Here is a 16,767-nt window from a genome sequence, read left to right as displayed (position 1 = left end):
TATATATATATATATATATATATATATATACATACACACACACACGCATATATAAATATCGACGTTAACCTGCTATTTAACATTATCTAAGTGAAGCGGAAAAAAAACAACAAAAAACTTTGCAGAAAAACACATTTAAGTTTTGAAAACATAAAAGTGGCAGTGGGTGGCATTTGTAGGCAATATATAAGTGATATATAAGCAGTGGTGCGCTGTGTGAAATAGTGATTTCTTTTCTACACTTGGATGTAGACACCTCCTGTATTGCAAAAAATTATCATCTTACACAGTAAGAAAGTCTTGTTTTCCAGTACAAATATCTAAACATTCTTAAATCAAGATATTTATTTGATTTTTATTCAATTGAATTTACTTGAGAAGCAAAATGACATAAGATGCTACATCTTATTTTCTAAAATATGTATAAAACTTAAGTGAGTTTTTGCTTAAAATAAGAAAAATCAGTCAATATATAAAAAAAACTTGATGTCCCTGTGACCATGTTATTACCCCACTAGCAGATATTATTTCTTGTTTTAACAAAAAACTAAATTTTTATACATATTTTAGAAAACAACATTTTATATTTTTTGTCACTATGCTTCTCAAGCAAATGCATCTTGATTTAAAGGGGTCATCAGATGCCCATTTTCCACAAGTTGATATGATTCTTTAGGGACTTAATGAAAAGTCTATAACATACTTTGGTTAAAATTTCTCAATGGTAGTGTAAAAAACACCCTTTTTACCCTGTTAAAATAAGCTCTGTTTTCAGCACACCGTTCTAGTACATGTTGCTTTAAATGCTAAAGAGCTCTGCTGACCCCGCCCCTCTCTTCCGTGGGATGACGAGCAGACTGTAAACTTCAGCCGCGAAACTAGCTAAATAGCACATTTTAGGAAAGGCGATTTGCAAAGATTCCTAAAAAAAACCCTTATACTCACTTATTCTGTAGATGAAGCTGGATCATGAATGATTCGCGCAAACATAGACGCATTTAGGTCGATCGGGATCTGCGCATTCCCTTCAAAAACGAAAGTAACGTTAATCCTGTGCGTCTTCAGTGGCTCAGATGTAGGTAGTAAATGACGACTGCTATCTATTACATCTAGCAACGAAAAACCTCAATCGCTTAATCGGAGACATTCTTGTCTTCCCCTGCACCGGAGTCGACAATGGCGGACTGATGACAGCTCACTCAGGACGGGTCTAAGGTAAGACAGCCTTGTCAATCAACTATCATGGGAGGGGCCTGTGCAGAACTACGTCATTCTGACAGAAATCTCAGAACAGCCTGATTTGAGAAAGGGGATTTTTAAAAAAAACCACTGGGTGGATTTTTATCATTATAGGGTTGATGTGTACTAGGGATGTTCATTTCGGTTATTTTTCCTAACCGACAACCGACGCTTGTTAACTGATTGTTAACCATTAAAGGGGTCATATGATGCTTTTTTTTAAAGATCATTATTTTGTGTATTTCACACATTTCTCCCTCACATTCCATTGGTTTTGTATTTAACCATCAAATGGTAAAATCTGTTCAGTTTAAGTAGGATTGATTGCTCGCCGTGCTGTCGCTCTGAGGATTTGGTTGAGGCTTCATGCTGTATCACATCATTGTGTTTGCTTTTGTGTGTGGGATGTTTGTGTAGAAAAGCGAATGAAAGAAGCTCAGAAAACTGGGTATTTACTAAATTATCTGCTCTGCTTGAGTCACATGTCTTCCGTCATTCACACTTCTAACTGTGCTGGGATGCGTCTGAGAGCTCGCTCATCACTATTTTTGGGTAATCTTCATTCCAGTGTTGTCCAAATCTTTAGGATGCTGGAGGAGACATGGTGACTGTAATCTTCCAGTGTTGTTACAGTATGTCTGCTGGGTCTAGAGCTTTATAATACACGTCTATATATTCAATAGATTGTCTCCCCTCTGCTAGCCATCTTCCCTGCTATTACCTATATATTAGTAGCAGCTACTATAGCAGCTATTACCAACACTGCCTTCCACTCTCTGGCTCTTTATTTTACAAGTCTATTAATTAGCTTCAGTATGATAGATGGTCCTACTCTGGTCTCTCACTCTCTGAATTATTGAAGTTAAAAGATTTTTACTCAAACGAACAATTTACTGCAGTTTAATCAGACCCGTCAGCTGATTGCAAATTCTATATATCGGTATATAGATATAGATATATATCGATATATAGATATATTCTATATATCTATATATCGATATCGGGTTTGATATATGAGGTACTGGGTTTAATAAACTGAAGTATGAGGTATAGGGTTGAGGAACGAGATGCCAGGTTTAATGTATGAGCTATCAGGACTGAGACTTTGTATGTTTAAGCTTGTGAGAGTGGGCGGCCACTGATGCATGCTGGGATGATATCCCAGTCTAATGGAACAGGGTCTTCAGCAAAAAAAATAAAAATATGTCTGTCAACTATTCACATATACATTTCCACAAACATGTTTCTTAATTGGTGTATTTCATTTGATATGTTATAATACTAATTGCATATAAAAATCATTAACTTTTCTTATTTTTGTGTCTGTGTTTCTTTTCTGCATAGCCATTGGGGTACAGATGTTTCTTGAGATGTTGGAAAAAAGGTTTTGGTCCATAGCCACTCGGGTACTAAAACAAATATATCCAATCATCTATACTGCAATTACAATTTATTGCTTGCTGTCAGTTTATGTATGTTTGTTTTGGGTCTGCGTTCATGTTTTGATAACCTTGTAAAAAGTATTAATAAACAAATGTAAAATGTAATAATAAATTATATTAATTTAAAATATATATTATATTATAAAACAAATGTCAGGATGTCTCCATAAGGATATGTACACAAGCGTGTGTGTGATACTTGCCGGATGTGTCCTATCTGTTTAAACATTGTGCATTCTGTGATGGGAGGTGAAGACAAACACAATAATGTTAGTGGTGACACTCCTAGCACAGGCTTTTGTTTGACATTTATGATACAAACAGAAGATGCTGAGTGTTGAGAGAGGGGTGGGAGAGTCCAGAAGGCACTCGAAAAGAATTGGGAGCGGAGCCGATATCACTCTCTACATCCTCCCCGGGGAGGACACACTCCCTTTCTTCTTGTACCACTGGGATTTTCCATGCCTCCCTGAACGCTCTTCCACTTCAGCTGCCACATTACCACTGTCTGTGTTCACTCCTGACTGCAGCGATATTAACTAATGCCTTATTCAGTGATGTCAAAGCCGATGAAACTCCATAGTGATTATTTTTACAGTTTTGATGTTTGAAATGTTTTAATCCAAATCTACAAGGATCATCAGCAGTGCAAAATATGGTACACACTGTAAGATTAAAGATGCATGCAGTGAGCAAGAGCGGCATTAATGTCTGTGTGTAATTTGCACAAGGTTATTCTCAGGCCTAGTTGAGAATGAGTGTTTTGCCCCTAGAGCACACATACATAATCTTTAAAACAAGACACATTTACTTGTGACGCAAAGTTATGTAAGACAAAATATTATGAGAGTATACATCTTTGAAGCTTATTTGCCCAACCCCATGGGCATTTTTTAAGCATAAACATACACTGTAACAAACTGCTGTAAAAATGACACCAAAATTTTACAGCAGCGGGCTGTTTTTCTAAAAATACAGCATATTTGCTGTGAACAGCAATGCATTCTGGGGGCACGTGGTGTTTGACGCAAATGTACAGTATATTGCTGTAAATTTCAAATCTACAGAGGCATTGTAGGATCTTCAATGGTCGAGATTCGGGGAGCAGCAAGAGGAGGGATTCACAACTGTGGTAAGTGACTTCTTATTTCAGTTTATTTTTTATTTTTCATGTTTGGTAACTATAGTAGTAGTGGTCGCCGTGATTTTGCCATGTACGACATGTTCCTGGATCAACAAGTTTTGTTGATCCTGGATCAACATTACTGTCCAAAAATATAGACCTAACCCAATCCCTACCCCTAATTTATTAATTCCTAAAATCAGAGAGAAATGATAGGTGAATAACAAGGGTGTCATCTATAACTGATTGTAAGCCTAAAACTGACATTTCTTGAAACCTTATCCCTCAATTATGATTGGTTGATTGGAATCAACAACGATCGACATCCTTGTTGATCCTGGAACATAATGTACTGGTACTTGGTGAAATCACGTTCACCCTACATTCATATCTGTAACCCCAGATTCACGCATCAGGGTTGCAGCAGCGCAGTCACGATAGGATTTCATTGCTAGATTTAACAACTTTTAAGACTATTCTAAATATAGCATACACACATTAAAGTAATTTACTGTACAGCAATTTAATGCTGTAGAAATTACAGCTGTAAAAATTACAGTAACTGGATGGCAACCCTGCTGCCAGTATTTTACTGTAAAATGTACAGGTAATTTTTACAGTGTAATTTAAAACAAACCAAAGAAAGAAAGAAAGAAAGAAATTACACTACCATTCAAAAATTTGGGATCAGTAAGATTTTTTAAGTAAGTTTTTTGAAAGAGGTCTGTTATGCTCACCAAGGCTACATTTAAATCAAAAATACAATAAAAACAGAGATATTGTGAAATCGTGGGGAAGTCATGGCCTAATGGTTAGAGAGTCGGACTCATAACCCAAAGGTTGTGGGTTCGAATCTCGTACCGGCAGGGATTGTAGGTGGGGGGAGTGAATGTGCAGCGCTCTCTCCAAACGCCTTCAATACCACGACTGTGTGTACACGGTTTGTGTGTGTTCACTGCTGTGTGTGTGCACTTTGGATGGGTAAATGCAGAGCACTAATTCCGAGTATGGGTCACCATACTTGGCCACATGTCACTTCACTTCACTTCACTAAATGTAAAGACAGTAAATAATATCATTAGTTTTACCATCAGTTCAAGCCCGAAAGGGGAACAGAGTCGCGTGACAGACACAGTGATGAAGCTGGTATGTGTTTGCAGTACACAAGCCACAGTTAAGACAGCTGAATCTGTGATGTGACCCTGTCTATCTCTCTCTCGCTCTCTCTCTCGCTCTCTCTCTCTCACACACACACACACACAAACACGATGCGCAAAACTCCACATTTGAACAGTCAATAGCAAATACTTAAACTAATAACAAAACAGTAGCTGATTCAGAAGCACCAGATTGTCATAGCAAAGTCAGAATTACCTCCTCTCCTAGGTTCACGAAACAGTCGTCCATAAAATGCATTGCTGTTCTGTTGTAAGTGATCTTAAAGATTCCTAAATGCATCTACTTTCGGAAGGCCAAATAAAGTGTTTTTGCTTTCGCCTAGAAACACACAGCATCTCCCTGACATGGCTGCTTCAACACTAACTGCGGTTACTGAAACCACGCCTTCTTTCTTTGCGTGCACATTTGGGCGCATTATGCAAATATTTCCACATAGTGAGGTAGATATGTGGGGGCGTGTTAGAACGAGCCATTTTAGGGGGGCATGGCAGAGTCTTAACTTTGATAAAGAATATTTCTTTGGTTTTGAGACTTTAGTCTTTGCAACTTCAGGGATCTTATCTATGCACAATCAGCTTGTAACACTCCAAAGAGAAAGGAAAACTTGAAATCGCATCATATGACCCCTTTAACCGACAAGATTATTTTAAATTAGAAAGGAATTAAATTAGAAAGGATAAGTGTCTGTGACCCGTTAAAAATACTAACATTTGCTTCCCGGGGATTAATTTACATGCGCAAAAAGCAGCAAACAACAGAACATGAGGATTCACATGGTCATCATATCACATCACGCACCTGCACGTAAGGAAACAGATGGCAGAAAGCGGCATCCTATTTTTCTTTAGGCTTATTTTACAAAAGCACACAGATTTGTTTTTAATGGTGAATGTACACAATTCCGATTATCTTTATGACTAAAAGGAGTAGTTTCTTCCACTGTTAAAAGGAAACAATTCAAGTGATTGCCGGCACCGCATGTGCGCACACAGTTAAGCATTGCTACCTTGACAATGCAGCCTGTTCATTATCATAATAAAATACAGTCAGTCAAACATACGGGGAAAAAAAATATGTAAAGTTAAAAAAATATATGTAGTAATAATAATACATATTAAGTGTTTTACGTGGATATTTGAACGCGAGTGAAGTAAATAATAAATAATAATTTGGCATTCAAATACATCGCAAATATGGAAACATTTGATTTTGTGTGGAATGAGAGACCCAACCTTGGTTTCAGTTTCGTTTTAGCCTAAATGAATTTGTTTTGGCTTGTCGTTTATATTGCTATAGCTTCTTATATTTTTAATTCTTGTTCTTTTCTAAATACAGTTAATTGAAATTATTTGTTGTGGAGTGAGGGGAACTAAAATGTTTACAGTGTTTATTATAATGCTTGTAAACATTTCGCGTCAGCATTAGGCCTATTTCTAAATGAAATAAAATGCGACTTATGTTTTTTCCCCCTAAAAAAACATTTTTTATACGCGTAGCGTATTTTAACCATGCAGCAAACCTTTTTAAATATTTTGATAAATTACTGAAAAAAAAAAATAATTAAATTACTTTTTAAACCGTTAAACTGTATTAATCGGTCAAAAGTATTACGATCGGTTAACCGGTTTAATGGTTAAAATGAACATCCCTAATGTGTACACACACTTCCAACACACTTTTATGTTCAAAAAACAACAAAAGTGAATTTTGCATCCGATGACCCCTTTAAGAATGTTTAGACAGATAAACAAGACAAAACGAATAAGAAAATCATTTTTTGCAGTGTGATGTAAGAGGAATTTGTCGATCAGTTGGTTCTGGTTCTGAGATAATTCATCAAAGAGGTTGGAGAAAATACCAAACTTCACTTTCATCTTTTCAGCAAGGTCAGAAGAGCAGATAGGAGCCTCACTCAGTGCACACTGAAGATTCATGAGGTATTTGCAATACTCTGACAGGACTTGATGTCACATTCTTACAAAGCAGACCAGATAAAAGCAGAGGTTACACACACCTTCTTCAAAAAATACTTACAAAAACATTACATCATCCACACTAGTGCAAAGGACCATTAGCTGTTGGCAGCCAGTCCAAAGTGTTCATAAAGAATGGGTAGTTGTATGTGTCTGATGGAGAGAGAAAATCTCCATAAGCCGCTAAATGTGGACTTCCCTCGTGCTGGAAAAACAACATTTACTTTAGAGCTGAAGCTGTTTTTTAAACAAATATATTACATTAATTGCACGGGACACACGACACCCCCCTGAGGCCTTGCAAAAAACACATTGTTGGTGCCAAAGCCAACCACGCCTGTATATGTAGTCCATGCACCAAACGTGTGTTTGGTTTCATCTCGGGAAGTGGTCTTTGAAAGACAGGACAGAGCCAGTCTGTAACTGCTTTATGAGGCTAAGAAACATTTGCATCCTCAAACACAAAATAAATGACTAGTAGATTTACGGTCTTTCGACTTATGCTGTCTCAATGGTTGTAACACAGCAAGTCTGTCAAATGGACAATTAATTTGTCTGAACAATCATTTGAATTCATAACCATGAGATAAAATAGGGCCAAGGAGTTTCATGAGCAATGTGGGTTGGAAACAGCTCACAAAATTTAGAGTATTTCCCCATTTTTGTCCAGCCCTCGCTCTACTATGAGCATATATAAAGTAATAAAATAAATAAATAAAATGTATAACATAAAATAAAATGTAAATAATTAAAAAATAAAAACCAACAAATATATATTTTGATTATCTCTACTATTATCCACACACATACATGTAACAAAAATATTACAATTATAATATATAGAATAAAATAATACAATTATAATATATTTCAAATAAAATAATACAATATCAAATAATAAAATATCCAAAAACACCTGCAGGAATCTTACCTAGCAGTGAGGTGAGTTTGGGCAGAAGGTCCGCATGCACCATCTTGCTGCAGAGGCCAGTATCAAAGGAGAGATTAAGGAGGAGGCGAAGAGTTACGTTCAGGAGATCTTCATGTTCACAGGGCACCAGTTTTGCCAGCTTCTCTACTGTATCTATCTCAGCCTATCAAAGAGAGAGAGAGATGATTGTGATGGAGTGATGTAGGAGTCAGTTAGTTCCTTATGTGCCTGTGGCTTTGCTTGTTAACACATCTGCTTGCTTCAGTTGTGGTCAAACACAGCCACAGACGGACAGCCCAGCAGAAACGTGATCCCCATTAAAGCCACTGTTCACAGCCTGGAACCAGTTTTCAAATTAAGCCTTCAATGTTAATAACTGCATACATCTACAACCTTGCATTCACAGTCGGCGTCAAACAATGTGACAGAACCGTCATCTCCACACGACTGAAAGCATTAAATTAATCATACAAGAATGTGTATTATTGTTGTATAGCATTTGTCAATGTCGTAATAATCTTTGCCCAGCTGCCTCGACAAATGTGTTTAATTTAGAAGATCAAAAATTAGCTGATAAATGAATCCAAATAAATGATTGCTGAGATAACCTTCGGTCTACAGTTTGTTAGAGTTTGTGTGATTGGTTGCAGGTGGAGGAAGTGTGGGATAAGTGGTCGACTAAACAGTACAGTTAAACTGTCTTGAAGCAATACAGAACATCACATGAGCAACAAGTTATGAGAACAGGTGTGGCTGATTTAGAAAGGAGAGAGTAATAATTAGAAAGTGACAACTGGGGTGGTGTAGCCTTGTGGGGTTTGAACCTGCAACCTTTCAGGTTGCAATCTTTAAGCACAGCATTTAAACACCCCATGAAATCAAAATTGGAGTTCTGGGGCTATTAGTGCATGTCTATAAGCTTTGAGGGCATCAGTGTACTACTACAAGTTAACAGAATAAATAAGTCACTTTGGATAAAAGCATCTGACAGTATTTCTTACCATGTCATTCTTATTTTCTAAGAAGATACTGAGTTTCTTGAGGAAGGACACCACCAGCACCAGGAGCTCCTCACTGTCTCTGTCCAGCGTTTTCACCAGAAGGTGGACAATGTTCTTGTTCCTCATCTTCAGCTCTGTGCGAGTGTCCTCAGACAAATTCAGCAGCAGGTACAGAGCAACTGATGGCAGAGAAACACAAACAGGAAAGTCATCAATACATTTTCGAATCTGTTTTTAAAACAGATAATATTGGAAGCAGATTTAGTGCTTCAAATGCTTTTTCAGTTCAAACTGTATTGTTCAAAAGTCTATTGTTCCAAAAAATACTTTTATTCAGCAAAGAGGCATTAAACATCAAACGTGACAGTAAAGACTTTTTTTTTTTTTTTTTTACAATAATACGAAAGATTTTTCAAACAATGTTTTAAATAATGTTCTTCTGAACTTTCTATTATCAAACAATCCTGAAAAAAAGAGCAATGGCTGCTGAAAATTTGGCTTTGCATCTCAGGAATGAATTATATTTTAAAATGTATTCAAATAGAAAAGTTATTTTAAACTGTAATAATATTTCCACACTATTACAGATTTTACTGCATTTTTGGTCAAATAAATGCATACTACTTAGTGAGCATACTTCTTTCAAAAACATTTCAAAAAATATTTTTCCGACACCAAACTTTTGAACGGCAGTGTTTGTGTGTGTGTGTGTGTATATATATATATATATATATATATACATACATACAGTATCTCACAGAAGTGAGTACACCCCTCACATTTTTGTAAATATTTTATTATATCTTTTCATGTGACAACACTGAAGAAATGACACTTTGCTACAATGCAAAGTAGTGAGTGTACAGCTTGTAAAACAGTGTAAATTCGCTGTCCCCTCAAAATAACTCAACACACAGCCATTAATGTCTAAACAGGGCTCGACGCTTACTTTTCTTTTTAGGAGCACTTGTGCTCCTAACTTAAAAAATTTAGGAGCACGTTCAAAATTTTAGGAGCACCTTCTAATCAATAATCCAAAATGTTATCAAAAAGTAGCCTTCCCATTACGAGGTAATATTTGACTCCTCTAACTTTATTAAAAGTATGTCATCTTTTGTCAAATTCTTAAATTATATTTTATAAGCTTAACAACAGAATAAGAGTAGAATAAGAAACAAGTTAAAAATCAAATGAAATCAGTATTAACAAAAATAATTTGTAGAGGTGGCACAGAAGAACACAAAAGTGTTGTTTGATGTACTTTCAGACATTTAATGAGGCTCAGAAGTGGAATGAGTGCAATTAAATCCATAAATCCATGATGATATTAATGTTTTAAATATAAAATTTTGAATATAGAAATATTAAATGATTTAAATAACTGAAAAGATACTTTAAAAATGAAACTAAAACTGCCAGCAGGTGGCGGCAAGTCACTGATTTTTCTTAGTTCATCGCGAGCTCACATTTATAATCAACGAAGCTCTCTACACTGTGTGATGAATCTCTTATTTACACCCTGTCTACACTTTGCTTATGAAGGATTGGTGAGATATGTCTGATACATTACTCGACGCTGCGTAGAAAGCTAGAAAGCTTTGAAGCTTCCCTGAGCACAATCACAAGTATGATGATGATCGGGTCAGTCGCACTGGTGCTCAATTTCATAGGTCATAGTTGCACGCAGTAATTTTCAGTTTAATGTCTAAACCGCTGGCCACAAAAGTGAGTACACCCCTAAGTGAAAATGTCAAAATTGGGCCCAAAGTGTCAATATTTTGTGTGGCCACCATTATTTTCCAGCACTGCCTTAACACTCTTGGGCATGGAGTTCACCAGAGCTTCACAGGTTGCCACTCTTCCACTCCTCCATGACGACATCACGGAGCTGGTGGATGTTAGAGACCTTGAGATGCTCAATAGGGTTTAGGTCTGAAGACATGCTTGGCCAATCCATCACCTTTACCCTCAGCTTCTTTAGCAAGGCAGTGGTCGTCTTGGAGGTGTGTTTGGGGTCGTTATCATGTTGGAATACTGCCCTGCGGCCCAGTCTCCGAAGGGAGGGCATCATGCTCTGCTTCAGTATGTCACAGTACATGTTGGCATTCATCGTTCCCTCAATGAACTGTAGCTCCCCAGTGCCGTCAGCACTCATGTAGCCCCAGACCGTGACACTCCCACCAACATGCTTGACTGTAGGCAAGACACACTTGTCTTTGTACTCCTCACCTGGTTGTCGCCACACAAGCTTGACACCATCTGAACCAAATGAGTTTATCTTGGTCTTATCAGACCACAGGACATGGTTCCAAATATATATATATATATATATATATATATATATATATATATATATATATATAGTAGTGCACTTTATAATATTTTAATGTCTAAATTTATGTGCTTATTTCTTAAAAAGAGCAGTGCAATTTCTGCACCAACAAAATTGTAAAATAAAGATTATTAATTAGAAAATCACAAACATCACCTATAAAAAGACAACTGGTTTTTAATATTGTATAGAACAGTGCATATTTATAAAATCAGCCACAACAATCATATTTGGCATCAGTATCAGCCAAAATTTCCATAGGAGCCTGGCTAGTCAAAACATATCTTTAAGCTGTAAAATGAGACATTTCTTTGTGGGTGTGTGGGGTAATAATGTTTTCTACCTCTCAAAAGCTGTTCCTGTTTGGTCAGCAGTCCATGGTACTTCTTCAGGGCTTTCTCGTACTCCTTCTTCAGGTTCTGATTGTCTGGGTCATCGTCCCGTTCAAAAAGTCAAGGACCTTGTCTATTAAACCCTTGTGTTCAGAGCAGTAATTAAAGGGCAACATTTTAATTAAAACATAACACCCATGCCCCCCTGACCCTTGGCATGACTTTACCTTTACCCTTTCTCTGACATCCTGTCGCCCTTTCACCTACGACCCCCGCTACACTGAAAGGATATCAGCCTTCTTTTTCTTCTGCAGCTCGTCCAGCCATAGGTCATAGCGCTTCAGCTCATGGTCAATTATGCTCATGCACAGCGCGCCGATCTTGTAGTGAGTGATCAGGCCGTGAAACTGGGAGAAACTGGAGATAAAAAACTTGTTTGTCTAACCTTCACCATGCATCCAACCACGCCAAAATAAAGCCTTAACCCATGTCAAATACACTCGCTCACCGAGAGCATGATGAATGTTAACCAAACCACTGCAGACTTCAGCAGAATAACATCGGAAGGGCAGAGATTCAAGAATGATTCTAGCTTTCACATTTACCTACAGCCTGGCTTTTCATATGAGTCCTGACAGCAGCTGATGTGTTGTATTATGATAGGAGTATTTAATATTATGATTCTCATGCAAGAAAATATATTCTCCTCATGGCACATCGCCATTGTTGTGTCTCAGCTCCGTGCACAACATCCGTCAAACTGAAGAGTGAGTCTTGGCTAGAGCATGCAGATGTGTAGTCCGTTTACCTGGAGAAGCAGAAGAAGACGTAGATGATGGTGGTTGCCAAATCGACACTCTGCTTCCAGTCTTCTCTCAGGACCCGGGCCAGTGCGCCCAGAGCAGTCTCTGTGGGAGAGCAGACAAAACACTAAATGCTTTCATTGCTCATGAAAAGAACTCACGTTGTGAATACAAAATGGCAACGGTTTGAAATATGTGGCTGCTTGTGAAGAACTTGTGAATACGGAGAATATGTTAGGATATGGGCTAATGGGAAAAGAGAGAACACACTTGCAAAGGTGAAAATGCATTGTGGGTAAAAATCTAATGACACTAGATGCTAAAAGGCAAATAGTCAAAGGAAAGTAGAAAACAGGCTGTAGTACTACAAATATGGATTGAGTTACAGTGACCTAAGGGGTCAAAGAGATCGGACAAGGGAGAGTGTAAATGGAAGAGACTTACTTTTTTATGAATGGATCCCCATACTCTGTTTTATTTTACTAATGTTTACTATTAGTGGCATTAAGTTTAGTGAAAAAAATAACTTTTGAAAGAAGTCTCTTATGCTCACTAAGGCTGCATTTATTTGATCAAAAACAGTAATATTGTAAAATATTATTACAATTTAAAATAACTTTTTTATTTCAATATATTTTAAAGTGTAATTTATTTCTGTGACAGCAAAACTGAATATTCAGCACCCATTACTCCAGTCTTCAGTGTCACATGATCCTTTAGAAATCATTCAAATATGTTGATTTGGTGCCCAAGAAACATTTCTTATTATTATCATCAATGTTGTGCTGCTTAATATTTTTGTAGAAACCCAAAAGAAAAGAATCAACGATTCAAAAGAACAGAATTAATTTGAAATAGAAGTTTTTTGTAACTGCCACTTTTGATCAATTGAATGCATCCTTGCTGGATAAAATTATTATTATTTTTTTTTTAATTAATATTACTGACGGATTTTGAATAGTAGTGTATAAAGTCTTTGTGCTAATATGACAAGCCCTTTTTCATAAGGGTAAGGGCAGAAACATTGGGGCTTCAAGATCATTTTCTTATGAAAGAATGAATGAGGTACATAAAATAATGGAATGAGAATGACTGCAAGAGATGATAATAATGTCCTAAATATGACATCCTACAAAATTGGGTGATATTTCACCCAAAAACAGAAAAATCTGTCATTATTTACACACCCTCAATCCTTGAAACCTTGTTTTCAAACCCAAAAGAAGATATTTTGTAAAACGTCAGGGTCCAACATTGGAGCCCACTGACCTTTAATACACAGACAAAAAAACACTAAGACATTTTTTCAAAATACCTTCTGTTGTGTTCCACAGAAGAAAGTAAGTCATATACGTTTGGAACAACATGAGGGTGTGTAAATGATGACAGAATTTAAATTTTTTAGGGGCACTATCCTTTTAATCATACATGAGGAGCAAACCAAAGCTTTGTTATATGGTAATGTAAACGTATTTAAAATAAGGCTTTATGTGGAAAGTTTAAAGATAAAATCCTAAACTGCTTAAAAATGATTCTTTGACATTTTAGCCATGAGCTCCAGTGTGCAACACACCGTTCTGCAGCAACTCCTCTAGGTTGTCAGGGTTACGGGCCAAATGGAGGATGAGTGTAGCTCCTCTGATCTTCTCAGGGATGTCCTCATACAGAAGCTCAACATAGTCATCTATGCTATTAATGTTGGCCTCCTCATCAAGCTGCAGGACACAAGGCATTAAGTGAGTCAAAAATGTTTTTATACATTTTGGTTGAGAAAACTATAATTTATATATATATATATATATATATATATATATATATAATCTGTGACAAAAACAAATTCATATTCATTTCAACTATACCTCCATGCCTTCAAAAGGAGTCAGGTCTCTAGGCTTGATCTGTTTCTTCTCTTTCTTTTCTGAGTAAACAAAACACAAACAATCACTAAAGCACTTTTTATAATATTTTTTACCCTATTCTTCTCAGCCTACCAGCAGATTTCTTGCGGTTTTGCAGGTAGAACAATAACTGTTCCACCTCAGGAAGTCTGGAAGGGGAAATGAGTCTACACTCCTCCACTACCTTCCGTGCTAAAGACGCAATATCTGTGTTGGAATTCAGGCTTTTCAGACGGATTCTGCAAACAGAGGAAAGTTTTAGCTCTAAAAATCTACCACACAATCAATTTTCCTACTACTCCATTTATCTGAATGATCTTACATCTTCTGGCACTCCTTGCGTTCTCCTAGCATCGGGTCTCCCGTCTCTCCAAGGATTGTAGCTTCCACTTCATATTGGACAACAAGGGCTTTTTCTGTGGGGTGGACATCTAAACTGCCACCCTTATATTTCCTGAATACAAAATATTATAGATTATTATTGATTATTGTTATAAATTACATACTTTTCCTACTATTTTTGAAATTGCCTATCACAGCTATGCTGATAATACCCAGATTTACCTAGCCTTATCGGTAGGATCGAGTCAGTTAGAAATACCAAGGGTTCACACAAAACACAGGAAGTCCGCTTTTAGTTATTATGCCGCCCGCAGTTGGAATCAGCTTCCAGAAGAGATCAGATGTGCTAAAACATTAGTCACATTTAAATGCAGACTCAAAACTCATCTGTTTAGCTGTGCATTAATTGAATGAGCACTGTGCAATGTTCGAACTTATTGCGCTATATTTTATGTATAATCATTTTCTATTCTTAACTGTTTTAAATTAATTTTAAACTTCTTAAATACATTTTTAAATCATTTCCAAAGTTTTTAAATTCCTTGTTTTATTGTTGTGATAATTTTTTTTATTATTATTTTCTTTTATGTAAAGCACTTTGAATTTCCATTGTGTATGAAATGTGCTATATACAGTAAATAAACTTGCCTTGCCTTACTTTTGAGTTACCTATGAAAGATGTTTGACGCATAAAGCTTATCTTTTAAAAAAGTAGTATTTTATTGGTAAAACAATCATGTTTTGTTATCCTTTTTGTTTTGTTTTTCTTAGACATGTTCCCAGATAGTAACTTGTTATTGTTATCCTTCAAAGCACCCTGGAGCAACATTAAATAACACAGTAAATTAATGTAAACATTCAGTACCATTGTAAACATAGCATACGTACAAATACATTTTATTAATTCAATAACTCTGTTTAATATGATGAATGATGATATTGTGGTGATGATAATGATGATTATGCCCATATAACCGTCACTTGAAGACACATAAATATAAACTGATGCCATAATTTGCCTGAATATTTTGAAAGCTGTACATATATATATAAAATGTATGTCTTACGCCTCAGAAAACAACATTTACATGCATACGGTATATATTGTTTGTATGCAGCGTTAAGCTCAAGCTCGACCACTACAGCTAATGACAGAGCCCGCTCGCATTACACAAACACTCACCGTTTTAAATATCTGGCGTCGTCCGCTTGCATTGTTGCTCATAAATTAAAGCAAATAAACCTGTGCGGTCGATTTCTGCCTGATGTTTTGACGTGTATCTAATGTCTGGACTGCTTCATCGTTTCTGCTCTGGCAGCATGCTGCTGTTTGTGTTGCTATGGGTGTGTACTGAAATTCTGTGAAGAAACGAAGAAGCAGAAATAAGCGGAAGAACCTCTAGCGCCACCTGTATATGTGGAGGTACGCATCGCTCACTTGGAATACATGTACAGGCTAGGCTTTTGTTGGATTTGATTTGTATTTATGTATTTATACGGGTAGTTGTTTTTCTTCGACGCATTTTATAGTGCTGAATGTATTAGTTCAAGTCTCACAGGTTTAATTACCTATTACCTATATTTTGCGATTGGAAGTGAGCTAGTTATTGACAGCCTCTAAACCAGATTAGCTTGTACAAATTGCTGTCAGAACAATAAAGACTGTAAGAATAAAGGATACTTTTTAACCACCAACCCAGTTTTTATACAGTTGTTGGACTATTAGAAAAATTTCTTGTTTTGATATGTCTTAGAAAGTTTAGAACACATTAAGAAAAAATAAAATAAAAACCAAGACAAGACTTTTGAACCTGGCTTTATCCAATGTTCAGATGTCTGTTCTGGAAATGTATAAGATTTTTAATGAGTGCATTTTTAATTAAATAATCCATGATTTGTATATTTAAACATGACATTTCAGAAAACGTGTAATTAAAAAAAATGTTTTGTTATACTGTGATGAATCAGCTAGGTAAGTATGGTGAAATCTATTCGATTTTTTAAAAACTCAAACAAAAGGTTTGAAACATTTACCTATATTAACATGGCTTTTTGGACCAACTTTAGGACCTGCATTATTTATAAACAGTCTTCTCTAATTGCATTGAGCATACATTTCCAATTTAAGCACTGGTTCAGTTCTGGTTCACTGAATATCACATACACTAAGGT

The 16,767-nt window shown here is 36.3% G+C and overlaps 1 protein-coding gene across 1 annotated transcript in view; it reads right to left on the bottom strand.

The window, feature by feature from the left end:
• The window catches only part of LOC107553501 (kinesin-associated protein 3-like), a 33,112-nt gene extending 17,165 nt beyond the window's left edge, over positions 1-15,947 (bottom strand). The window contains exons 1-10 of the mRNA XM_016235746.1: positions 15,779-15,947; positions 14,576-14,707; positions 14,347-14,492; positions 14,215-14,273; positions 13,929-14,070; positions 12,361-12,460; positions 11,845-11,969; positions 11,564-11,662; positions 8,889-9,067; positions 7,888-8,050 (exon numbers count right to left, since the gene is read on the bottom strand). Of these exons, the coding sequence (XP_016091232.1) occupies positions 7,888-8,050; positions 8,889-9,067; positions 11,564-11,662; positions 11,845-11,969; positions 12,361-12,460; positions 13,929-14,070; positions 14,215-14,273; positions 14,347-14,492; positions 14,576-14,707; positions 15,779-15,810 (1,177 nt within the window). The 5' untranslated portion in view covers positions 15,811-15,947. The remainder of the gene's footprint in view (positions 1-7,887; positions 8,051-8,888; positions 9,068-11,563; positions 11,663-11,844; positions 11,970-12,360; positions 12,461-13,928; positions 14,071-14,214; positions 14,274-14,346; positions 14,493-14,575; positions 14,708-15,778) is intronic.
• Between the last annotated feature and the right edge of the window lie 820 nt (positions 15,948-16,767).

The sequence above is a fragment of the Sinocyclocheilus grahami genome, unplaced genomic scaffold (genome assembly GCF_001515645.1).
Source record: "Sinocyclocheilus grahami isolate Dianchi unplaced genomic scaffold, SAMN03320097.WGS_v1.1 scaffold473.1, whole genome shotgun sequence".
NCBI classification, from domain to species: domain Eukaryota; kingdom Metazoa; phylum Chordata; class Actinopteri; order Cypriniformes; family Cyprinidae; genus Sinocyclocheilus; species Sinocyclocheilus grahami.
This window is presented reverse-complemented; position numbering and strand designations above follow the sequence as displayed.